Source organism: Lonchura striata, chromosome 3 (genome assembly GCF_046129695.1).
Source record: "Lonchura striata isolate bLonStr1 chromosome 3, bLonStr1.mat, whole genome shotgun sequence".
In the NCBI taxonomy this organism is placed as follows: Eukaryota; Metazoa; Chordata; class Aves; order Passeriformes; family Estrildidae; genus Lonchura; species Lonchura striata.
In genome coordinates, this window is record NC_134605.1 from 47,354,733 (window position 1) to 47,381,684 (window position 26,952).

Below are 26,952 nucleotides of genomic sequence, written 5' to 3' on the forward strand. Positions count from 1 at the left end.
TTTGGTACAATGCAAAATGTAAAGTGAATTGGCAACAGTATAAATCTGAAACACAGATATGTGAAGATACAATTAGAGAGAGAAAACTGCTTTAATATATTTGAGTTGCAACTGGAACATGAGTGCATGTGGAAGAAACAGTACTTTCAACTCTCTTACCAGATGTCCAGACCTGGAGGTGGCTGTGCTGGCAATAGGGCAATAAATGTCTGCCTGGGGCTGGAGCTCGTGTTCATGCCTCTGAGAGCAATGGGGAAATGAAAATCACCATTTCTGTGCTGGTGTAGATGTAACTCATGTGCATTTGATCGATGCTTCGCAGGGGAGCCAGAGAGAGCACGTGTGGGGAGCAGGCAGCTGTAAGGGTGCATGGCAACTGTGGCCAAACAGTGCTCTCCCTTCCAGGCCAAACACACTCATTAGCCAAAGTAACCAGAGACAGGTGATCTGGCCTTTGAAAATCAATAGTATCACCATCTCCATGTCTTCCAGGGTACAAAGAGCACTTATAAAAACAGGTTTTACGGGATCATACTGTACAGTTCAGTTTACTTTTTAGTATCAAGGTTTTGTTTAAATGATGTGTATATATTAATAACAGTTAAAGAGAATTCAGGCATTACCAAACTTTAGTCTTATCTGACCTGAAAATTCCAATTCTAATACCTGTATTTTGGGAATAATTGTTGCCAAAATATCATCTGAACATAGAAGCTTCAAAAGATTTAAACTGCTATTGTTACTGTTCTGTATACAATAGAAAAAATATATTGTTACTGCAGAGGAAAATTACTTGTTACATGCTTCTCACATAGTATCTTTATTAAACATTTAGACAGATATGCATCCATTTATTATATAAGTAATCTATGGGTTCTTAGTTTGCAAATGCTGGTTGAGAGTTCACAAGAGCAGGCTTTTCTGTGAACTTTCTGTATTTGTAAGTTCAGCCATTGCAATAAATCCTGAGCCTATTACCTGCTTAGCAGCACTTTGCACTGTACCCCAATGGCTAAAGCTTGGAGCTCTGCATCTGAATATTTCAAAACCTCAGACTAGCTTGCTTGGAGCTTGTTTTTCTTCTTAAATAATGCAAGTTGTTCTGGAAAGAACATATAATTGCAATTATCTGATAGTCAAATCCTTGGTCACTAACATACCAAGCTCCACTACCACTAATAGAGGTTTCATTGGAGCAAAGCTTACTGCAGCATTTTGTAGTTGTTAGAAAAAAAGTGTTCTTTGTGCGTGCTGTAGTTCAGAGCTGTAAGGTCTTTGTGAATGGTTACTCTCAAAGCGCTACAGAAGTTCCCCGGTTCAAGGTGGCTCCTGGCTCCTCGGAAAAAGGAATGTGGGGTTCCAGCCTGGGAGGAGAGAAATAAGTGAAAAAGGAGCATCCCTGGGCTAGGCAGGACAGGTCTGCTTAGTGCAGTTCTGCAGCTTGGACAGTCCGTGCTGAGCTGATTCAGAAGGAAGAAAGGTGGGTGCTGACCCCAGTAAACACAGTGCTCATCCATGAATCCAAGTTGTCAATTAGAGTGAAAGCTCCTCCAGCCCTATTTGTCAGGGCAACAGGATTTTCAGATTATAAAACCAGGAGTCACTCTGTGGTCACCTAACCACATAATTTAGGACACAAAGCATCCTTGAATTTGATCCAGTTTAAACTTGAGTAGGTCTTTTAGATTAAAAAAACCCCAGCAACATCTATTCTCGATTTAAAAATTGCTAATGGTAGAAAAGCCACAATAACCTCTTGCAATCCATACCAGTAGCTAAGTATTTCCCTGGTGAAATGCTTTTCATCCTGTGCTTTTGTCCAGCTCCAGCCACCAGATCTTTTTATATCTTTTCTTGCTAAACTGGAAGAGCAGTAGTCCTGAAGTAAATACTTACCATCTACAACCAAAATCCTTAAACTTTTTTTTGGCATGCTTAAATGAAGGGAATGCTGTACTTCAGAGCTCAACACACCTACAGAGGAAATCAGGACTTCATGCCAAAAATGCATATTCTCAGGAGTTACATTAGTTCCCAACCAGTTTTGTGCCTGGAGTTGACACCCAGCAAATCCAGTTTAAGCCCATTGACCTCTGGTGAGGTGTTCTCCCCACAGCTCATACAGCCCCTACAACTTGTTTCTCTGCGCCTGACTTCACTTTTGTCTCCCAGATAAATGACAATTGCTCAGTCATATAACTTCAAATGACCAAACACTTCAAATTTTTGCTTCTAAAGTTCCTTCAGTCCTCATTTTAGATGGAGGAATCTGATAAGCTTTGTAATAATTGTAATGTTTTCAGTGATGATTTTATGCTTCTATTACTAATAGTAAAATTTGTACCATATTTTCCAGGACACTGTCAGAAGCAAGGCTGCTCACTGCTGAACTGTTTAACTGCAGAAATATTAGCCAGTGTCATTGGTACTCTGCATACCTTCATTTCCCTGAAGTCACACATTATTATTCATTTTATGTCTAAGATATTATATAAAGTTACTGTGCTGCATTTTCAGCTCAGAGAGGCCTCTCTCAAACAATGTAAGGCAGGGTAGCAAGTGCAAGTAATTTTCTGTGTTCCTATCCTGCTTTTCAGGTAAGAGCAGCAAGTTATTAATTAATCAGCTCCATTAACTAATTTAAAAATATATTCTGCATGTAGCAATTCATATAACATATGTACATGAAATGAAAGCCACACAAAAAATAAATAAAAGTTTCACATGAATTTAGTGACAGGCCATGAAAAGGACCCTGGAGAAAAAGGGAAACAACTCTCTTGTGTCTTGCTTTATTCATGAAGCCAAATTCACTTTCTTTCTGAAAAACCTTGGCTCTGCATGTCAACTCCACTTTTTTTTTCCTCTTTGAAGTGCTGAGCATCTTTTGATATTCTTGGTAAGTCTCTATTAATCCATTCCCATCAGAGTGCTAAAAAGACACATCTCATGGAGGAAAAAATTGCATAGTTCTTCTTCCACATGGTCCTCAGCAAACATAACCAGCTGCAAACAAGCACGGATGCATATTTTCCATGATTCATACTGCAGAACCCGCCATAGGCTGTGGGACTGTTGTACAGAATTTGAGCTTTCACAGAAGAAAAAATGCTACCAGGCGGCCTGATGGTGAGGGAAGTCTTCCCAGAAAGGAACTGAACATGAATCAAGTCAGGATGACTCAGATTGTTTTTGTGATTCTGCAGAGAGACAATCTGAGATAATAGCTGGGTTGTGTGAACTATTGCTATAATTTATTACAATAAATTTCAAAATACAATTACTTATTATTGTAAATTGTTTTTTTATTTTCTGTCTATATATCAAAAGCACTGTAATACCTATATTTCTAGCCCCTCTGTATGAATAAACACATATAAAAATATATATAAAAGTCCTCTGTATGCTTCATAGCAAATATGCAAATTATCATCTTAACAAACATAGCAACATCCCTTTTGTATGATCAGTGAAGTGCACTTTGATAAGAAGACAATAATGTGTAGCAGCAAGACTGAGTTATGACAGGAGGTAGCCAGCCTTAGGACACCAAGGAATTTATAATTCTATCATTACATGTTGAGGCTTGAAGCTTATGACAGAGCTTTTTGGTGGTGGTGGTTAAAAAAAAAAAAGAATTACTGAAAAAAAAAAAAGCCTGCGCCTTTGCTTAAATATACAAAGTAGGCTTTTGCTGCTTTGAATTCAAAGAAAGAAAGAAAAGTGGTCTATTTTTGTTTCACAACAACAAGGGTACTGTAGGTAGCACAAAGTATCAGTAAAAGTAAAGGACATTTCTGCTGTTTGCGTATTCTACAGGTTAAGTAAATTGTTTTAATTTAACCAACCAGGTCCCATGACTCAAGGTGAGAAAAATTCTTCTTTAGCGCTGTTCTCCATCCTTTGCCAGAAAGCTGTTCCCAATTGAAACTATATTTATCTGTTATTTACCAGTTTAGTCAGCTTAGGACAAGTTGTTCTGAAAATGTTTGTTTATATCGGCCAGCCAGGCATCAAGAAGAGAAAGGAGAGAAGTGGAAAGAAAAACCAATATGGAAACACGTCTGAAATTCCAGGGAAAACCTTTCTGTTGACTTTATCAGGATACAGCCAAGATCTGCAGTCAACAGAGAATGATGGCTATTAAAATAAAGGAAAGAGACTAGAGACTGTAAAGAAAGATAAGGTCTCTGACTTTCTAAAGGAAAATAGAGGGAACTTCTAGATTCCCATTAAAAAAAAGGCAGAGTCAGAGGGAGGAAAATGGAGGTTCAGCTGCAAACAAGTAATGGAAGGGAATGAAAATTGAGGAAGTAAATTAAAATATGTATGATCATTGATTTTAATGGATAAAGATATCAGTCATTGGCCTTGTTTCCAAATTTTCCTGAATAGGTTGTTGAGGCAGAGGCTGGTTTCTGTATGGAGAGGACATTGAAATAGCAGGAAAATTCAGAGAGGTTATTCATGTCTGAAGCTTTGGGAAGATCACATCTGGTAGTAAAGGAAAGATTTATCTTCAATTTAAAATTGCTTGGAAATTATTGGGGAATTTTTGTTATGTAATTATATTTGCAGCCCTCCCTCTTAGAGAATGTTTTAATTTTCAGTTTTTAACCTGACAAAATAATTTAGTAGAGCACAGTGAGTCCAGAGAGTATGCATCAATAATGACCATGAAAGGACAAACACCACATAGCGAGCTTTATAGGATTCAGGAAGGACTGAATTTAAATTTAACCACAAAGAAACCCAACTTGTTAAGAAATGTGTCTGAAACTAAATGACAAAAAAATCAGTTTTTGTAGGGGGAGTAAATGTGGAAGGCAGATTGTCTTCTTAATCCAGAACAGACTGACGCATCTTTTGAAGAACAAACTGAAATTCTTTCTAAACTATGAAATCTTGAAGGGAGACCAGGCATGAATTTACCAGCCAGTAAAAAGGTCCTTTAGTCTCTTTCCTCTGTCCTAGACAGACCTCCACATGCTGCTCCCTTGTCTGTTTTTTAAATAGTAACATCCAAATATGTAGCTAGTAGAGATTGTTGGATGACCAACAGATGGGTAGTTGGTAGATAGAGGCCACGTAGTTTGTTTCTACCACAGTTTTCTGGTTTGTTGTAGCTTTATTTCCCTTATCACATCTCCCCATCTGTCCTTTTTGATTTGGCTTCCAGTGCAATGAATGGTTTCCATTTTTAATATACCATACATACATAATTATATCTTTCCCTGTGAACATGAGCAAAGAGCTTGCAGTCTTGACAACCACATTATTAATGATGGAAGCATGTGCTGTTGATGTCCCAGCTAGTAGAAGAACACAGGCCTCCAATATTTTCATAGTTTACTACATAAGACGACCTTGTTAGCTCAGTCTTACGAACATGGATCGGGACAGAGATGAGCCGTCACAGTAAATATGTTATATGGTCCAGACCTAATTTTTCATGGCCACCACTTTCCTGCAGCACATTCAGTGTTCTCATGCATTGCAGGATCCTCCTCTCTTTTGTGTGTTTGCCCATGTTGTGGTGTGTCTCTTCCAAGCCCCTGCCGCTGCTAACAATGCTCTCCTCAGGCTAAGGCCCCTCCAAGCACACTGGCACCAGTCTGATTCTCCAGGAGAGCAGTGTATCGGTCTTTCCCCTTCCATGCACATATAAAAGTATTATTTGCACAAAACCAAAGAAATTTTGTCCAAAATTCTCCAGGTGCTCCAGGAATGCCATATGGAGAAGCCAGCTGACAAAAGCAGCCACTGATGATGGACAATCTGTCACAAAGCTGCTCCTTTTCCTAGAGTGGCACTGAATTTTCTAGCACACTACACCATTACTTCCCAAGCAGCAAAAGACCCATATAGAATTGCACAAAATATCATATAAAGCCTTATTACCAAGGGAGAAGAACAGTTAGTAGCAATGTCCCAAATAGTTATGCCTCAAAAGCATCAGCCTGTAGTTCAAAACCTGAGGAACTCTCTTGACATGAGCAAATCTTCCCTTCTTCATCAGCAGCTGAGCCAGGTTTTGAGCCAGCAGTGTTTCCAAACAAATTAGTAGTAGTAGAAATAGTAGTAGTAATACTGCCTGCCCCTTTCCATCACTGGAAGGATTTTGAAAGCAATCTTCCAGCAGAGCTGTGCCAGTCGCACACAGAGCAGGCAGATGCAGAGAACATCTGTTTCAAAGGGTGTGCCAGCAGTGCAGGCACTGTGACATCAAATGCCAGGGTACAAAAAGGCACCAGGAAACTTGCTGCAGGATCCCATGGGGAGTGAACATTGTCCCTCCTATGACCAGAGACAGGACTGTTCAGTCTGTGTCACAGAAGCCACATGCATCCTCCATCCTGGTGTTCCTTGCTGCTCCATACACACCGCATCACAGTCATGCAGATTCATCTCTATGAACACCAGGCTGCCAGTGACTAATATGAGCTCTTTAAATCTTGATGATGAATGGTTCTACATTCCCAAAGAGGAATGCTCTGTCCCACTGCACATTTTTAATTGTCTTGTCTGTTTCTATAAAGCTGGGAGGATGGACTAACAAAAGCCACCTGGGGTGATAAAGGGCTTTGATTAAGTGCTCCCCAAACTCAGCTTAGAACTAGCTATTAGTACCCAAACCAAATCTAAAAGCTGCCTATACAAGGTGCCTGTACAAGCCAGGTTGGAGCAAAACAGAAGCACACAGGCTTCTCTGAGCTGAGATGTGCCTTCCCCTCTCTCAGCTGAACACAGGTCTGTCTCAGGCACCACCAGCTCCGCAAGGATGCAGCCCCAGATGCTGTGGTGGTGTGGATGACAGCAAGGCATTTCTTAGTCTCAGATGCATCACGCAAGCTGAAGACCAGCTCAGCTCAGAGCTATGGCACTCTATGAGCACCTTCCTCACATCCCAGGGAAGCCAGCTCTGCTCCAAGCTGTGGGAAAACCACAACCAGACCCCATGTTTTAGGTTTTTACTGCCTGCCCAGCCACTCATCATCATCAGACTACCTCATTTTTAGCAAATGATCTAGACATCAGTGAATTCTCCAGATAATAAAAGACTATCATTCAGCCTGCTACACCACCTCTTAACGTGACCCCCCACCTAGACTGCAGCCCTTCAAGTTATCCTCCATTTGTTTGTTGGTGTGCTCCCTTAGATCTGCAGATCGCTTTGATTATTTGAACATCTGGAAGTTGTCACATGCCTTTTCTGACCGTGACCATCTGAAATATTACCCAGCAGGACTTGAGGGGAGACACAGTAAGGAAACAAAAACATCCTACTCATAAGAACATGTGGCAGGAATTATCAAATGACACCATCCCAAAGGGTAGTGCTATATATCCAAGCAAAGACAAACTTTTTCTCTACCCCCTAAAGCCAGCACAATTTTTTCCTGTAGTATCAACTCCAGACATAAAACAATATTACATATAAATACCTATAATATTTTTCATTAAACATTATGTTATGAAGGTTAGTTCTCTTTTACTAATGGAGAGAAAGTATTTCTTTCATCCTCCAGCTTTCAAAACTGGAGAGTAGATCCTCCTCATACATGATACTCAACAGAAAAACCTCCCCAAAATGGTTCAGTGCCTGTGGCTGTTAGGGTGCCTATTCCTGGTTTACCTGCTGCCCTTACAGGCAGAGCACAGGTTCTTTGGTAAAGCTGGAATGGGATATATATATTAAAAAAAAAAAAAAAAAAAAAAAAAAAAAAAAAAAAAAAAAGGTTGAAATACAGAGTCAGAGTTTTTCAGAAATCCCATCAGAGGTAGTAGGGGTTCTGGAGAAGAAGAGAAAAGACCAAAATCAATGCAACTGTGCAGGTGGAAGACCAGGAAAATCAAGCACAGCTTTTAGATTTGGTTTCTCATTCTTAACAAGATACAGAAATTAACAAATGAAGAACAAATGAAATGTGGCGAGCAATACAGACCAAACTGCTGCAATCTGGCAGCTGTCAACCAGTAATATTTTGGCCTTTGTCAAGAGGGTCTCCCTAAAATCAGAAGGCAATTGGTCTCCTTCTGAACAGCTTGTTTGCTTATAGATCATAGGTCCAAAATCTCATTGCCCTGGAGGAAAACAGGAACAACTATGTGCTCCCATTAATTATTTCCAAATTCCCCTTCCCTGTGGGCAACCAGCTGGAAGCAGGGCAGTCTTTGCTGGGGACGTGATACTAGTAGAAGTAGAACTGGTTATTCCATCAGTCCTCAGCCTCTGCATGTCTCCAGAGTCGAATCAGACCTGGATGTACTGGCTTTGCTCCGTGGCTGTCACTATTGCTTCTTCCTTTGGAGGTACTTTATATCTGGTTCCACAGCACTCTGATTTTTTCTTCTTAAACCAAGCGCCACTGGCTACTGAAGTAAGCTCCTGACAAACCAAATACATCTCGATAAAACCCCAACATCCAGGAAGGAACTCAAGTAGCGCAGCGACCCTGGTTCCCAGGGATCCTCTTAGAAGCAGACGGTCTCTTCTGACGTAACCTGACAAAAAAATCTTCCAGTTTTTCTGGTGGGATACGACAGGAGGTGCTTGGTTAGCCCCGGACAGGGAGCGCCGGTGCGAGCGCGGCCGCGGAGGCGCTGCCGCTGGCGGCGCGGTTCCCGCGCTCACCCGCAGGGGTCGCTGCTGCCCCGCCGCGCACGGCCGGCAGCGCGCTCGGGGCGGTGCGGGAGGGAAACCCGAAATCGCTGCGCGCAGCGGAGGGGACAGAGGGACAGCCGAATACCGCGTTTATGCGCTTCCCGTGAATACCGGTCGGCTGTCAGCACACGTATCACAATGCTCAGCATGAAAGAAAACCGAAAATGTCAAATGGAAAAAAGAGGTATATGATCACTTCAGGACTACGGGAGGAAAAAGGAAGGAAAAAAAAAAATCACCAGGCTTTTGATAATACCTAATTAGCTTGCCCTACTGTGGTAAAGAAAATTTCTTTGGCTTCCTTCTTTTGTTTCCGATTTTATACTCTATTTAATTTTCTCAAATAATGGGCTATAATGAATAGCAAAATAGTCCCATCCAGTGAATTTCTCTAATGAATATTTTTTTGTAGTAAGCATTACACAATTCATAGTAGTACCATTCAGATTACACATTTTTCCTTTGCAGGAGACTGCAGCAGCAGTGCAGCAGATCAGTGCTGATACACAGGCCATGCAGGTCCTACCATGTCAGTACCTATAAAACAGAAACATAGGACTATGCAGGGGATGGAGTTCCTAAAAAAAGCCATTTCTGTGTTACATGAAGGACTGATTCTGACGGCTGCAGACAGATTTTCTTTAGTAGAGCTGCATGCACAAGATGGCAAGGCCTCAGTAAAGAGGACTAATGACCTCCCTCCCGGTGCAGAAGCTCTCAGGATGTGAAAAGGATGCAGTTCTCCAAGCAACATCAGACATCTTCACCATGTTGGGCATGGAAAGGGTAGAAAGGTATTTTCTTGCCTACTCTTTCTTGCTTTTTTTTCCTTCTTTTTTTTTTCTCCTTTTCCCCATTGCTATGCTATGGGGGTAACATATTAAAAAAATCTTTATTTAGATGCACAATAAAAGTAGCTAGCTTTGTTGTTTTTATCACTTCTCTCTCCCATATTCCTTGAAGTCTTCTGGCCTGTAAACACTTGCTTTTTCCTTTCTTATTAAAAGGCACAAAATAATCAAAGCCACTCCACCTAGTCCATGCTTTCTGTGGAAAGAGGCTGTCTTCAAAAGCTTTCTAGAGACAAAGGTGCATTCCCAGCACATCCTGTGGTCTGGAGTGAGAGAAGAAGCAGGAGAAATCCAAACCAGCTTTCAGGAAAAAAACCCAAATATACCCCACTAGCCCACCCTAATGTACCGAAGGGATTCCACCACTAACATCCAGCTAGCAAGCACAATTTTAGGAACAAAGGGTAAGTGCATTTTAAAGCTGGTCTGAAAGGTTTCACATCTCTGATTTCAGTGGAAGTATATTTTGGGGCAGGAAAAACACAGCACTCCTTGCAGATGGGAATCCCAGAGTACAGTTTTAATACAGCAATAAGGTTTGAGAAAGTATTTTTTCTGTTGTTCCACTTAGCTCTGACCAGCAGCAGAAGAGGCATCTAAAAATCATATCTTCCATGCTTGTTTTTTTAGTTGGTTGGATGTGGGACCTGTCTTTTTTTTCCCAATACCACAAGTATACATAAAATATAGATGATATGGGTCTGTGTGATGGGAATTGCACTGGGAAGAAGCCCTTTGGAACAAAGTTGAAGTCTAATATTTCAATTTTCTCCTTATGGACAAAAATAAAGATGGAAGTGAAAATTCCCCTCTGCACACAAATGCACTGGTGGGATAGCAGCTTCAGCTATTCCCTTATGGCTGGGGTCTCCCACACTGTCAGAAAAGGATTAGGAAAACAGCTGAGAAGGAAATCAAGAGAAGAGAAATAAGGCAAAACCTTGCTAGTCAAGAAAGGTTGCCGAACTGCTTCAGAAGGGATGGAGGAAGGAGAAATGGAGTCATCCAAAATGACTTAGGAATTAAAAACTTAAAAGCTCCCTAAAAACAACTTTTTGGAAGTCTCATTAGTTGAGCATGTCTATCTAAATGTCTGAACTGTACTCTATCCATTGATGAAATTCCACCTTTGTGCCTCCTCTCCCAAAACATTTTATCGGTGCTTTAGGCACAACATGAGCTTCCACAGGCCTGTTCACTGGTGTCACCAGAGCTACCACCCAGACCAGTATGGACCAGGACTTAGAAATATTTCCTAGTCTTGCACTTTAATCTTCATTCCTGCCTCCCACAGACACTTTCTTTAATAACAGAGACATTCTGCATCATTCTGTGGACACCTTCACCTCACTCTTACCATGGAAGAAGCTCAAGCTCCCTTACTTATTCCAAATTGTGATGCTGGGAGTCAATGGCCCCAGTACCCACTTCCTGACTTCCATCAGTCCCGGGCACCAGAGTCACACTTTTTGTTTGTCTCCATTCACCTAAGCTAAGGAATAATTGACCTCCCTGGTATCTCCTGAGGTTCCCAGAGACACCTCCCCAGCAGAGAGGAGGGATGTCCCTGCCGTGCACAGGAACTCTCCTCCTCAGGAATTTGTCCCACACCCCTTTCCCTTCACCCTGGGGGAGCAGGGGCTGTAGGAGGAGTGGAGAGCTCCTGGGAACAGGGTGGGGAAGGGAAGAGGCAGACTGCTGGGGGAAGAATGGTCCCCTGAGGTCAGGACAGAGGGAACAAAGGAAAAAAAAAAAAAAAACAACTATAAAATATGAAGAATCCTAAAAAAAGATGTTACTGATGGGGAGGGGGAAAGAAGAAAGAGAATCTAAAAGAAAAGTTGTCTAAAGAACAGTGCATCAAAAGAGATGAACTCAAAAAAGTTCATAGATTTTGGGTTATACATTTCTCTCAGCAAAAAAGGTAGAAAAGTAAGTCACATTAAACATGTCATTGCCACTCATCTTTTAAAAATGAAAGGGGTAAAGAAATAAAAAGGTGCATAATGAAATGCCTCATTTATGTGATATCCACACTGAAGGAGCAGCTGCCAGGTTAAGAGGAAGGGTGGGAAATAGTACCCTCTTTGAAAGATGACATCTGTGATGAATCTAACAAGATATTTCAAAATCTAGTCAAATCAAAAAGAAAGCAAATAAAGGTGAATGCAGCAGAATATATTTTGGGAGCAAAGTACAATAAAAATTGTGCAAATGCCACTAACAAGGTAACATTTACCATCGTATCTTAATATTGTTTGATATTTACTGTCCATGTCCACACTTGTAAATAAGGACTATCATCTAGCATTTGAGCAGGTTCTCAGAGTTTATTATCTGGACAACTTTTTCTTTAAAATTTACACATACAGATCCCTTACAGCAAATAGTGATGATGGTACTCATTCTAATTCAAGTGTTTGTGTTAAAGAAGCAGGCAGCAGAATCCTCACCCTCACATAAAGACGCTGCCAGAGAAAAGGACTGCTAGTAGTGCACAGGTGGAATAAAAAATAATAATGATTAAAAAAAGATCTTGGGAAAAGAGAAAGATGGTCTGAAAAAAGACAATGCTATTCAAGAGACAACTCAAGACCCAAGAAGAGTCAGCTACACACAAAGGGGAGCAACTACCTGTGCTAGACTGCACAGGATCTGGTCATCACTGTGCCACATAAATTAGCAAAGTTCAGTAGAGGCCATCTACTGCAAAATGAGCAAGTCCTGTTGTTGTGTATATGGGCAGAAGTACAACAACAATCCTCTGAACTCCTCCTGTAAAACTCTAGTGGAAGTCCTGCAAGCATCATCTCCAAGAAATTCATAATAACCCCTGGCCCAGAAGAGAGTAGTAAAGTCTCTCAACACTTCAGAGAAAACAAGTAAGACCAAAGGAGGCTGTGATGTTGCAATGTCCATTCATGTTAGGAACATATTATTGAAGTAAGTGCAGCAGCCTGGTCGAAAATAAAGGGATAAATCAAAACAAGGAAGATTCTGTTTAGATATTAGGGAACCAAAACTTTGTAGTTTCAGTGATAATGACTGCCTGGAGAGACTCTGCAGCCCTCAAGTTGATGTATATACAAACAAAACACTTTCAATTGTACTTTCAATGCCACTTGAGGACTCCACAGTCTGCAACAGCATGAGGAGGAGAATCCAGCCTCAGAGAACTCATCCTCTCTTCCCCTTCACCTCTTTAATACTGGGACTTCAGCATATCTTCAATTCACAGAAGAATAAAGAAATCTGTTCAGCATAGTCAGATCAAAAGGCAGACTCGTGTGAGTCACAATCACTTAACAACTTGCTTAATTAATTGTGGACACAGAATATGTTCAATAGCTTGCTGATAATTTCCCTTGAAATGCTGGGATTAAAACCTTATTTTCTTTAAATCTCTGTAGCTATTAAAATTCTTTTGGCAAAATTCCTATGTTTTATGGCCCTATTATTGTAAGTCCAGTGTTATGCACCTACTATAATAAGTGCAGTGTTAGTTCTATGCATGGTATCTTTAGCTAGAAAAGACATAAAAAAAATGTCAGTTTTAAAATCTAAATTCAAAGAGCTGTTACTCACAGTGCATAAAAATAAATAATTGGAAGAGCCACAAATAAATCTCTGGCTTTTCCAACTCCTAGTTCCAGTTACATATCATAAAAGCCTTTTCTCACTTCAATGACCTGCTTTAGGTTTGATTTTTTTTTTTTATAAAAAACATCCTAAATTAACACCTACAGGTCTTGTTTTCTGGAACTGGTTGTTGTCCTCCTATTTTTTATTTCTTAGGAGACTATCTGGCATTTATGTTTCAAGAAATTTGAAAAAGGCAACCCCAGATATTTTATTATTATTCAGCATTGCTTTCTAGATGAAAAAAATGTTGCTGTTGGGTTTTAAGGTACCAGTCACAATTGATCTTGTCTGATTTTTCAGGTTTTAACTCCAGCTCAGCATGGCTGTGGCCAACAGGCTGGCAATACACCAGCTGCATTCTGCCTCTCTCTCTGGCTCCTAATTATTCAGCTCTCCAGTTCTCCTCCCTTGTCAGTTCTGTTCTGGTCACCACAATTAATTCCCATTCCTTAGTCCTGTGTTCACCCTCAAGTCATTAGTTTTTGGCTGGTCTCCACTACTGTTTTGGCTCAGCATTTTGCAATTTATCTCATCATTATGGTAAGACCCTTTTTCTCCCTCTGGTTTTCTAGGGTTGAAGGACTGTTTTTACTTGCTTCTTGCAGAAGAATAGGTGAATGTTGCTCTTGTCAGATAGGTTCCAGGGTATCTTCTGCCTCTCCCACCAGCCATTTTCCTTCACAGGCTGATCTGTGAGCACAAAACCATCTGAATGTAGCAGCACCATCAAACATTTCATCCTGTTGGCTTTAGAGCTGTTTTATGTACAAGGTTGTTTGGGGAGACTGATGAACCCCAACTCTCAGATGAAAGTTTCAAGCTCCAAGCAGTTGTTTTAAGGAATATTACAATTAATATCTCCCATGGGGGTTTTAAGTTTCTTGGGCAGAGCCAGGAAGCACTGACTGATGGCTTTTCCCTAGAAGACAAGAAATATGGTCCCTTCAGAATGGTTTTATCTCTTGGTCCATTTTTCCTCAGGAGATTTGTGGCCTCACTGACATTCTTAATTGGTAAATTGTTGTGTAACCAAAGTCATACTGCAACTGTTTGGTTATTGTACAAGCATGCCTTTATCTAAGATAATCTTAATTCTTGAAGTGGATCTTTGTATAAATTTGGAAACACAAATTTAGCTTTTCTATGTGGGGAAGCAAAAGGAAGTTTGTGCCTGCATGGAGTTTCCAGTCAAGTACTATATCACCCACTGTCTGATGACAGTGATGAGGTAAAGTGTCAGAAGATTGCAGACAAACCTTTTAAAAATCCTCTAGTAGTAGGATTGATTTTGTTTGGGCCAAGTTCACTCATATGTAACAGTGGAGTTGTATCACTTGGTGCAAGCTCAAATGAAACTTTAACACAGCTCCCTGACTACTTTGACATCCTTATTAGTAATGCCTGGTTTTGCTTTAGAGACATCATGTTAAATCCTGTGCAAATACAAGGAAAGACAGACATTCAATACAGACTTCATACTTCTCGAAAGGAAATGTCCTGGATTTGTCTGCAATAGATTTCACTTTCTTCTTAGTAGCTGGTGCAGTGCTGTGGTTTGCATTTAGCATGAGAACACTGTTGGTAAGACACTGACGTTTTCAGTGTAGTGGAGGAGGTCTGACCCTAAGGGAAGGACTTTCCAGTTTGTCCTGTTCTGCCAGGGAGCAGGTGCACAAGAAGCTGAGAGGGAGCACCCTGAGGACAGCTGCCCTGACCTGGCCAAAGGGATATTCCATACCATGGAACACCTTGCTCAGTATAGAAACCAGGGAGTTGGTCAAGAGGAGCTGATCGCTGCTTGGAGGGCTGAGCATTGGTCGGTGGGTGGTGAGCAATTGCACTGTGCATCACTTGTCTTGGGTGGAGGGCTTTATTCCTTCCTCTCTTGCTCTCATTTTCATTAAGATTACTGTTATTAATATAAATTATTCCAATTATTAAATTTTTCTTATCTTAACCCATGAGTTTTACTTTCTCCTCTTTTCCTCACAGTCTCACTGGAGGTAGGGGGGAGTGAACAAGTAGCTGCATGGTACTTAGATGCCAGCTGGAGTTAAACCATGACAGGAAAGAACTAGTAAAAGTACAAATGGGTTGAGGAACACAAATGCTCCATAGCATTTTTATAGACCAGTTGGCGTTGCAAAGTGATTTGGAAAAAAAAGATTTCTTAGGGTGAAGTTGCATGAAACACTTAACACTTGAATTTGAAACATTACGTATTTGAAGGCAGTGATTCTTTGAAGCAGATAGTGGCATCTAATTAGTTAACTACTAAGACAAAGGAGGCAATATACCAGTTGATGCAATTGGTGGCAGCAGGAGTTTGGAAATAAATATCTCTATTTGGCAGTGAGAAGTGAAGCAAACCTCAGATTTCTGTGGATTGCCTGGCCCCAAGCTCATGTCTCGGAGCTCACATTTCTGTAGTAAAATTAAATCTCAGTTTAAGATCTGTGATTCAGTGTGGCTACTTACTAAAAATCATCTGACCTCCCTAGATTATGAATATTTTGAGTTCACCTGCATGGAGCTCTTGCTAAGATCTTGATATTTCCATAAAAGCTTAGTAGAATTGTGCTAACAAAAACAGAGACACTTTAAAGCAGTAATTGTCATCCTAGCTAGAAACCAGAAACACAATGGCATATGAAAACAATGAACAAACAGAAATCCCAAATCTCAAAAAAACTCAACTGAGAAGAACATGGGGAGCAGCCATTCATTGGATTTGTAATACATTTTGTACTGGGTTCACTCAGACTCCCTCTTTAAGGATGCTGCATTTTGGTTATGGCTGCACCAGGCTACTGACAGAGCCAGTGCAGGAGTGCTCCCTGCAGAAGGCAGCTCAGCTCCCTTCTGCCCAGGGCTGCTGTGTGCAACAATCTGGTCCCTGATGGCACCAATGCAGGTGGTTTTCCAGTGCTCAGTGCGATGTGTCTGGTATTAAGGCATTCAAGTTGATTGTCTCCTTGTATCTATGACCATCCCATTTTGCGTGTGCGTGTTTAGAATTCATAGTCCCCAGAAAGAAGATTCTCAATATCAAACCAAAGTCACCATGACAGATGGTAGTAAAGTTGGCTGTCCTGAGTCTATTCTGTGCATTGCTAAAAAGGCTTGTTTGTCATGTGCACCCGACCATGCCCTGGAGGAATCAGCATTTTGTCATTTGACTTAGTTCCCATCCTTTTTTTTCTGCTCTGAGATTTTGTCTTACTATCCTTATATCACCTCTATCATCAACAGTGTTGTTTCTTAGGCCAAGCAGATTTCTGGTTCCAGTTCAGATTAGCTTCAGGAGCTCATATCTACTGTCTCACAGGCAACATCAACCCACACTCATAAATCCACCAGCAGGTCTGTGTGTGAGTAAGCTCAGCAGTAGACACACAACAGCATCCCTGAACAGAGCCCTGCAATTAAAATGACAGCTTGCTCCTGCGTTGCTACCAGAGGTTTACTCCACAGACCACATACTTAGCACTCCCAAACCACTACCTTTTCAGCTTAAAATGCTGCCTTGCGTTGCAAGTGACAGCAAGCAGAAAGAAGCACTGTCCTTCCTATTTAACAAGTGTACTCTTGTGTTCTCAGGCAGCTTTGCTCATGTCCATTCCTAAGGAAGTGCAGTCCAGTCCATCTGCTCTGGGGGAGCGACTGAATCGCTGTGCGGGCTGCACTGTCACACACGCCTGGCTTAAAGAAAGGTTTGCTTATGCGATGATGAGCAAGCGGGAAAGGTCTCTCTGCTGCTAGCTTGATAAAAAGAAAAGAAAAAGTAAATGATTGTCAATAAAGTGTGTTTGATTAGGTGTCACTGAGAGAAAGAAAATGCCATTTCATGTCACTTTTTAGAAAGCACAAGGTGTGTAACTTTTGGGGATCATTTTGCTCTTGACTAATCTTCAGATTCAATATTAAAATCTCAAACTTCCCAAAGGAAAGAGATTCTGCATCTTTTAATGAAAGATAAAACAACAATATAAACATACACAAATTTACAGAGAAAGGATCAACTTTAATACATCTGGAGTAAAAGGTGTTCTTTTTTTAAATATGGTATAAAAATAAATGCAAGAAACATTAACAGAGAATATACAGACAACAGACAAAGACACAGGCTTTCTTTCTCAATGTGAATACATCAGTGAAATGAAACCTTCTGTGCTAATTTATTGTGCAATAAATGTGATGCCATATGTATATTTATTAATATATGCATTTTTTACATTTCTTCCAGTTTTTGATTGATGTATTTTTTTAATAAACTGTGCCTAGCAGAAGCTTTTTTTTCACTGTACTTGAGCTTGCAGAAAATAAAAAGACACAGATCCAGCTTGATATGAAGGAGGAAGTGAGCAGACAGTTTTCGAAATGGAGGCATCGAAAGGCTAGAGAGTCCCTCGGAGTCTGTAATGCCTTAGTATACACAAAAGAAAACAAGTCAGGTCCTTGCTCATGCAACATCTTGTTCTACTGTCCTCTGAGTCAGGCAATCAGTGAGCTACAAAGTATGTATAATGATTTGAGTCTGCTTCCATGCTACAAGGTGATCCTTTTAGTAGGACTGCACTAGACTGGTTAACCTCTTTGATGTGAGCGATTTCCCCTGAGGAAAAGATAAAAACAAAAAACAAAAACAGAAAACAGAGGCATGATCACTGCAAACCTGTTCATCAGCAACCACTCAGTGTTGCCACATCATTCTCAAATAACTAGGGGCACCAACTGGAGTCTGTCAAATCTTAAACCACAGGAAGTCCTTACACTTAAACACCTGCACTGCCAGCCAGCCAGATTGTTTCACAGAACAAGCCAGCAAATTTAAAGGCCATTTTTGAACAAGATTGGTTTTGGCTGATGAGAAACTGATGCTGAAGTTTTTGCTGTCAGTCACACCCAGAACTTGAAGGCTATCACAAGCAGGAGTGCATTGTGCTGCAAAGATGAATGTGCAAACTCTGTCACAGGGACAAAAAAGCTACTTTCAAGTTAAGGTAAGAAAGTAAGGGGCAGGATGCATACAGGTAGGAAAGCAGCTTTTCCATGAACACAGCTATAGGTTTGTTGAGACCATAATCACTATTTACAAGGAGCATTGGTCAGGCATATTACATGTGACTGCATAACACTGCTTTGAAGGTGTTGGATTTCCATATTGTTGTTTTCCTCATCATTCCTCCTTTTGCAAGGATGTGATTTTAATCGTTTAACAAGTTCTTTTCATAAGGTGTAATGACTGTCCCACAAGAGCTAGGTCTACAGCATGAAGATGGTGCAAGGTATGTCACTCTGGTATATTTCAGGAAGATTTGAGCTTTATCTGAGCCAGATAGAAACCACAGAACAGGATTAGCTCTCCTATGGCCACATGAAAAGAGTTAGCTTTCCAAGTGCCATCCTACTGTGGCTCTGATCCAATGCAGGCAGAGCTGGCACAGCAAGCTGACATCACAGGCATACCCTGACAATGTAACACAAATATATCATAAAACATTAAACAGAAAATGGCTCTAACTCACCAGTTAGATATTAATACTTACATTTATTATATTGTTCATTTTAAGTGCCCAATTCAGAGATATCAAACTGGTTTCAAGTAAAAAGTACTGTAACTATGGAGAGATGGTTAATTTCCTGCAGTAAATGAACTTATTCTGCCATATCAATAAATTGTTAAGTCATCTGCAGTGTTATAACTCAGTGGAATTACACAATTTAATGTCTGTTGTCATTATCAATTAAATTTAAGCTCACAAGGATCTGTAAGTTGGTCTTGGGCATTTGCTCAAATGCAATATATCAGAGTGGGTCTTCATAAAAGAAAGAATAACTATTTTATTCTTTGTACTGTGAAATACAAGTTGAACAAATTAGGATGAATACTTCCCCTACAATGTAATTTGAAAGGGAACTCATGATTTGTGCTGTTGTGTTAACTGGTTCAGGTTAACATCAGGTTCCCCATATCCCCTGACAGTATTATTACCTACTTCTTTGAAAGATGGAAAGTCTCCTTCCGGCACTCTGTCTTCCCTGCATCTGCCACTTTCTATGTATATTAAATTCACAGCTTCTTGATACTTTCTAACCCTTGAGTTATGTATTCCTCTAACGCAGCAGGTAAGCTATTATAGTAAGACTTCTTTTCTTTTTAAACAGTCAAAAAAGCCTCAACAGCAGCGTGGCCTTGGAATACAATTTAAAGCATTAAAAGCATTTCTGAGATTAATGTTTTGACTATTTTGTTAGACAATTCAGGACTTTTGGTGCTAGACATAGTCTCAGAAAATATTGAACATGTGCTTATCTTTGCTTTTCATTAGGTTATTTGCATATAAGTTCACAGATGTAAAAGTCTGGCTACTTTCTGTAAACATGTATGAGTTCCCTTTAGTACTGAACTGCATAACCCACTTAATTAAAAAGTATTAAAACCAGGAGTTCTCAATTAGTTACAATTTGCTCAATACTACACTGGAAAGCATAAATGCTTATTGTGGTATAAAATCAATGAAATAAGTTTTTATTATTATTTGCAACAACTATATAGGAGTTTCAAAATTTCCAGAATTTCTAGATGGACCATAAACAAATCCTAGCACCTCAGGAATTAATTATGTTATCACATAAAAGAGGAAGTCCTGACATAAAACCAGGCCAAAAAGTAGTTATTAGTTGATCTGACTTGTGTGATAATTTTCTTCATATTATTTGAATTTTCCCCTAGAGACACAGTGAGATGTCATGAAAAATTTTTTCTGTGTTCCACATAACCTGCTCCCTGGATACTGCTGATCTTTGGATATTTAAATTATTAATATATTTGGATATATAAAGTCATACAGTGATCAGGAACTCTCTGAATGGTCCCCTCCTTCAACTCCCCTCCCTGCCTCGGAAAAACCTCCATCTGAACAACAACAGCAACAACAAAAGTTCTTTTTCCATGCCTTAATATTTTTCTAATTTATCACAAAGTTGGAAAAGTGACAGCTTAGAAGATACACCCTCCTTAAGATATCTTCTTAAATGCTTATTCTGAATCATATTAAGTCCTCTGATTAGGAAAATAAACTTTTAATACACAGCCCCAGATATAGAATTATCACCTCTTCTTATTAGATCTGAATAATGAAAAGGAAATCATTAATATTTTCAATATATATTCTTGCCATCAACATTTAGAAGCATATGGCTAAATTCTAAAGATGATTTGGATTTTTTTTTGGCTGTATTAGTGCACTTTGGACATAACAGTTGTAACTATTTAAGAATTTTACTAATAATGCAGATACCAACCCTGCACACATACCCTGACAAGGGAGTCAGAGTATGAGAAGGCAGCACAGCAGCTGGAGTGCACAAGTATATCTAAAAGTACAAAATCAGTCGGCCTCAGCATTCAGTCCCTATTTGAACATACTAACTGCCTGACATTGAGTTTTCAGCTTTACTTCTAGAAAATTTAGGGGGCAAAATTATAAAGCTATGCACAGATGCTACTAAATACAGTTGTGCTGACTGATCGATTTATGCAGCATGACATTAATACCTCAAATAATCCAGGAAAAAACTCAGCAACAACCTCCATACATATGTAGCTTAAAAGAAATCAATATGAAATGTCTACAGGTGTTGGAGTTGAAATGTATGGTAAAGATCACGTCTTTTTTCTTTTTAGAAGATTAATTATCTTCCTTTCTGCTTAAGCAACTTCAACTGTTCCTTTTTCAAAGTTTCTTTATTGCCAGTGCAGGTGCTACTCCCCAGGACCTGTACTGGTAGCACTAGAAAAGAGAACTCCATGCATCAGACGGGGAAAGAGAGGGAGCTGTCCCACTGTGAGCAAAATGAGATGTGGAGTGAGAAGCAGCCCTCCTTGGTCTCAGTGCTCCCCATCTGCTCACGTGTGGAACACCTGCAGCACACTGTCAGCTCAGCCAGATCAGCAGGAGAAGCTTCCAAGTGACATTGCAGGGCACTACACACAGAGCTGGCGTGCAAACAGCCCCTGAGAGGAGCACATCTGGAGAGACACAGGAGAAGCAGTAAATCCCTTTCCATGGTGAGACAGCCCTTGCTCTACCAGCACGAGGGCATCGCTTCAGCACTGCTCTGGGGTTCAGAATTCTGCTTCAGCTTCCACAGCAGCACAGGATGCTGCTGCCAACCATCTGTGCAGGTGAATTTCTCTTTCAGATGTGAGGAAGGGGACAAGGCTAATATCTATTGAATTTGAGGCACAAGTTGTCAGCACAGCTGCAGTGCTAAGTAGTTACATGTGCAGGGAAATCCTTCTGCCTCTGGCTGAGATTTGCACCTTTTGTTCCTTTCTCATTAGGACTGTACTGTTTCCTGCAATGATCTGAAGCGGGAGGCAGTGGCTGAAGAACTGCATTCCTGTTTGGGCTCACTCCAAATCCAGGAACATCCATTTCTTTCTCCTTTTGCACTTTGCATTTACTGATGAGCTACTCTCATTTGTGATTAACCTAAAACCTCTTGCTAGATGGGGTAATTTGAATTTGAATAACCATCTGAAATGTAGATTCCAAGGGACTTAGGCACAAGAAAAATAATTTTAATATATTTGTCCTGGGCCTGACTCTTTGAGTTTCCATCCCTCTCTGCAGTTCTCATTCATGCAAAAAGCCTAAGAATCAGGTAAAATTTTATCAGCTGGAAAATGGAAGACATTGGCCCAGTACCTGACTAGTCTGTGCTGCCTCCTCACTTGGATGAACCTGGTTGTGCAAGTGTTACTCCTAAGCTCCTCTCTTCCAGCACAGAGCACAGCAGCTTAGCTCCAGTCACTGCAGAACAGCACAGGGAGGCCATTCCCCATTGGCATGTCCTTTATAATTTTCCTCTGTGGGCATAGCTCTTTAAAAATCTCCTTAAACTAGGAATTTTTACTAAGTAGTAGGGCAAAATAAAAGTTTAAATTATTAATTTTTTATTTTTATTCAAATATGAATATGACATCTCTTCCTGAAATGGAGAAGGCCTTAATTTCTACAATTAATTATTATTTTCATTCTTGTTTTGTATTTGTCAAAAAAGTAGCTTTGTGATTTATACTTCTTTTAACTATTTTTTTGTTTAAATTTTGGAAATAACTTGTTCGTAAATTCAAAATGAGATTCCACAGCTGAAACAGCATTGAATTTCTTGGGTAATGCTATACTTGAGAAAAATGTAGCCCTTGGCAGGGTTTCAGAACTAGATGGGCTTTTGGTCTGGTACAGTAGGGTACACAAGTTTTACCTATTCATAGGTAAAGTAAAATTCAAGTAAAATTTATTAATTAACAGATTAAATTATTTATGTGCTTTGTTCCTCTATAAAGAGATAGATTTTAACATGAAAAGAGATTACTCTTGTTCAAACATCTAGAAAGTCTATGACCCACTGATAATAAGTGAGGAAGCTACTTTTATGAGTTTTAATTTCCATTTCTAGGCTGTAATTCACAATGTCATGTTACGTGACATTGGATTGAAACTCGGTGAAAATGTGCTCTGTTCAATGGCCTTTGCATTCAAATCTCATGCATGAAACAGTCTATTGTTGCTGGTTTGGAGGGGAAAAAAATATCAAAGGACTCTGGTCAGCAAGTCCTTCCAGGTAAATGGGAGAAGACTTAAGAAGTGGAGAAAGGATATGGGTAATATAAGATACAATGGTTTCAAACTCAGAATTATTAAATGGGGTCTTGTTTATGGGGTTATGAGTGGAGATAATTATAGTTTGATAGCTTTCTAGTTTAATATATGAACTGAACTGTGTCTAGTTTTGGCTGTATTTCCCTTATTTCCCTAAGACCTCACAAATATACAAGCACCTCTTTTTTTTGTTTTGTTTTCTGTATAACTGTGCTGTGACAGATGAAATGCTAACACTGATGGTGGTGTCTGGAGTCATGGCATCAACACATGAGGATGGAGTGGCTCCCCCCACAGCTCTAAGGAGGGAGGCGACTCCTTCTTGCCTCATTAACTTTGTTTCTGTGGGACAATAAAATTTGCATGGGGTGGAAATTAAATTAACTCATTCCCCCTGTAAAGAAGGTCCCTTTGTCTCGAGGGTTCCAGACCAGTAATCAAAGCTAAGCACCAGGCTGGGGCTCACAAAGTCCTGCTCAGTCTGCCAATGTCACAAGTCCTGCATGCGCATGAGAAATTACAGACAAAATTGTTCCTTAAAGAACCTCTTTGCTCCCATCAACATTACCAGTATATATTCACTTACTTTTTCCCCTCTGTAATTTAGATATTAGCCCTTGAGGTAAATTTGCTGAGATTTTTAGGTTTTAATTTTTAATTTTTTTTTATAGTTTTCTTCCCCATGTGAATTCTTCAAAAGAATTTGAGTTTTTAAGTGCCACAGAAACTGCTTATTTCAGTCTCTCTACTACTTCAGCCTGCAATGAGATCCTCCTGCTCCATCACTTAGATCTTTAACTTCCCTAGTCCCTTGGGGAGCTGCAGGTGACTGGACTTCTATTAGTCTCAAAGAGGAAGCTGAGGGGCTGAGCTAGGCAGGGGGGAGCCCAGAGCAGCATCACTGTCTGAGCTCTGGCTCAAAGCTGTGACACACATCCCTGCCCGTGTTGCTCCATGGAATTCACTTATCCGATGGCTTCATTCCAGTAGGGCTGCAGTGTCTGTGCTCTGTATTTTTACACAGTACCCAGAAGTGTAAGTGAAGCAGACCAAGGATAGCTGGGGCTACTACTCAGATACAAACTATAAAGTGTTCATTAATAAATATTACATATAGCAAATGTCAGCTTGCTACTACTTCTGTATATTTTATGTGAATGCAGACCTGTTTCTAAGGCTAACCATATTTTCTGCTCCAGACTGCTGAAGTCATTAGCAATTTTGCACTATAAAAATCTACAGAGCAGCTAATTAGTCAGTGTTTAAGCTGAGCATTTAGGCCTTTCATGAACTGCACCAGCTTACTGAAAATATTCTGGAAAGAAAACCCTTCTATATCACTGAAATGCAGAGCTCAGCCTAGTGTATATCTCCAATTCTATTTTTTCCTCCATCAGACTAAAATAATGACTCATTGTAGTAGGTTATTTCCATGTAATTCGTGAAATAGTACAGAGTAATTGCCCTCTACAAAGTTTCTAGTTTAACAAATGCTTTCTGTAGCAAGTATAACCCAATTTCTTATAACATTGATCAGGAGCCTCCTAGAGTCAACAAATCAGATAATGAATTACAAGTCTATCTGTTCAGACTGAGTCCCTAGACACAGCCAAGGTTACTGTGTTTTTATTAAACATTCAATTGGAAAAAATTGAGGTCTAATTTAGTTTACTACAAACCCACTTTGATATAACTGAGGAAAATATCCAGTGAAAAATGGTCTAAATATTGCAAAACATCAGAGAAGAGAAACTGTAATTTTCATCTCACTAAATCAGAGATGATTTATCCAGGTTGTAGAAGACCCTTTTCACCTATCTTCTGTATTAATCAGTAGAACAGATCTATTCCACAGTTTCTTCTCTTTGCAGTTGATCAAGTTAATCAGTACACTGTAGAATATTCTGAGAAATGTTTCCCTCATCCCTGCTGGTTGGAACCACTGTACTAAGATAGACAATTACATTTTATAAACTCATCACAACCAAGAACAAGAGTGGAAGAAGAAGGATGTCTGGCGGAAAGAGATCCTGAGGAAGTGGGCAACATGAATTCAGTCATCTTGGAAAAAGGTTTGCATTTGAGCATCCTGGTATTCTGGATTAATTTGCAAGCCTCACAGCTGTCAGTCTAAAAGAGATTATAGATCTAGCAGTGATTTGTTTTTCTTTCATACGTCACCTGACTTGACAGACTCCACCCAGGTTAACAGGCAGTAGTTGGAACAAAAGCAAAACTACAGATTTTATTTCAGAGTTTGCTCTGTGAAAAAGAAAAAAAAAAAAAAATCCCCCCTCTTCTACCAAACTACCTAATGTCCAGAACTGCTCTTTTCCATTTCTAGTTTTCAGATGGTTTATTGGGTCTGCTTTGCATCTCTGGCATGCTGCTATTCTGGTACCTCTGCCCTGAGATTAGCAGGAGGAAAATCAGGCACAGCTGCAGGGCACAGTGCTCCAGCATTTGTGCTCAGAACTGCTGATTTATCTGTAAGGCTGCTCTGGGAGGGTTTTCAGCATCTCCCAGTCTTGTCTTCCCATTTTCCTTTTCTGGGCTGTATTCCCAACCCCTCTACCTGCAGCTTGCTATTTCCCCCCTCATGGTCACCTGTTTGCACAATGTTTACCATAGCCAATTCCTGACCCCTGGGCTACTCAAAACACCTTGAATAAATGCAGCATTGCAGCTTGCCAGGCACTGTGACTGGGGAAAAGTCTGGCCTGCAAAGGTCTGTATGTGTTACCCACTCTGTGCACTCTCTTTTACAGACTTTTTGTTAATATAGAACTTCCTGCTGAATTATAACAGAATTATCATGTATGGTGCTATCATGTACAATGTTGTTTTATAGATCCAACCTGTTTAGACAACACACAAATCACACTGCAACATGCTATGGCAACACCACCATGCAAAACATAGGGGTTTTTGTTTCAAACATTGGGATAGTTTCCTTTGTGACTGTTTATTTACTTTTAGTGTCCTTTACTGACTTTGTCCCATTGAATCCAAATTTCTTCCTGATTACAGTGGATTCAAAGCATATTACAGGAAGCCTTTACCTATAAGAAAGTAGTTAAAGGATTACTGTTTTGTTTTTAAAAGTGAGATATTCCCACAGCCTCACAAAACTTTCACTGTGTTTTTTTCTTTTTCTTTTTTTTTTTTTTTTTTGATTACTGGAAAGTATATTTGTATTTTTTAAATACTTGAGGCAATACTCTTGAGCCTCATTACAGGGGAGACAGTTTCTGACAACTGCTTCTCCTTGCCTAGAAACTAAAAAAACAAAAACCATGATCTTTGCTGAAAGCTCTCATATTGTTCATTTCAACACACACAGCTCCACTAACCAGGTCACAGAAAAAGCCACTGACGCACACACACACACACACAGAGCAGCGTCACCTGCACAATTCAACAGACAATGCAGACAAACTCGAGTATAATCCAAGATCTTTCTACCTCTTTTCATAACAGGTTAGTGCTCGCCCTCAGTGTTGGTGTACAGTTTTTATGGCATGGAAAAATAGGGATGTTTCTGCCCTACAAAAATAAATGCGTTGAATTCTTTAGTTGGAACTTTCACAATGTAAAAGAAAAAAAATCCCAAAGAAACTGGATAAGTAAAAAGAATCCCAAGTATCACAAAATCAGTGGATATTTTGGCAGCTGGCAAAAGAACGCCCACACAAAATCTACCAGCCTTCTTTTTTTTTTTTTTTTGCCTTTGAGAAATAGCTTTCAAAAGTTATATAGTATAAGAAAAAAATCAATTCTTTTAGTCCATTATGAAAATGAATCCAAATCAAACCCTTGCATATAAACAGCATGAATTCTTTCCTCCTGTAGAAGCTGTGAGACATTAAGGAAGATGGTAAAATTATTATTGTTTTTTTTTCCCTGCGCCAAAATGAAAAAACAGGGACAAAGTATTTTTTAGTAAAATAAAAGGAAGACAGGATGGAAATCCAAAGTATTCAACTGTTTTAGACTTAGTATTTAAGAAGGCACCAGGAAAAGAAACAACATCCAGCATGTTTTAACAGATTCTTTACTAAAATTATAGGGGGGGCGGGGAAAGTGACTAATTTCATGCTTCCTAATGCAAAAAGCATGG

General features: G+C 39.8%; 1 protein-coding gene across 7 annotated transcripts in view; it reads right to left on the reverse strand.

Moving 5' to 3' along the window:
- Positions 1 to 801: 801 nt before the first annotated feature.
- RGS7 (regulator of G protein signaling 7) overlaps positions 802 to 26,952 on the reverse strand; it is a 227,388-nt gene continuing 201,237 nt past the window's right edge. Inside the window, exons 17-18 of one of the 7 annotated variants that reach the window (XM_021527042.3) lie at positions 26,298 to 26,378; positions 17,473 to 17,583 (exon numbers count right to left, since the gene is read on the reverse strand). In XM_021527042.3, coding sequence (XP_021382717.1) covers positions 26,304 to 26,378 — 75 coding nt within the window. In that variant the 3' untranslated portion in view covers positions 17,473 to 17,583; positions 26,298 to 26,303. Of the gene's footprint in view, positions 1,365 to 13,196; positions 13,849 to 17,108; positions 17,774 to 22,707; positions 26,379 to 26,952 lie in introns of those variants that run through there. The other 6 variants (XM_021527040.3, XM_031504336.2, XM_021527044.3 and 3 more) reach the window with 6 other exon arrangements.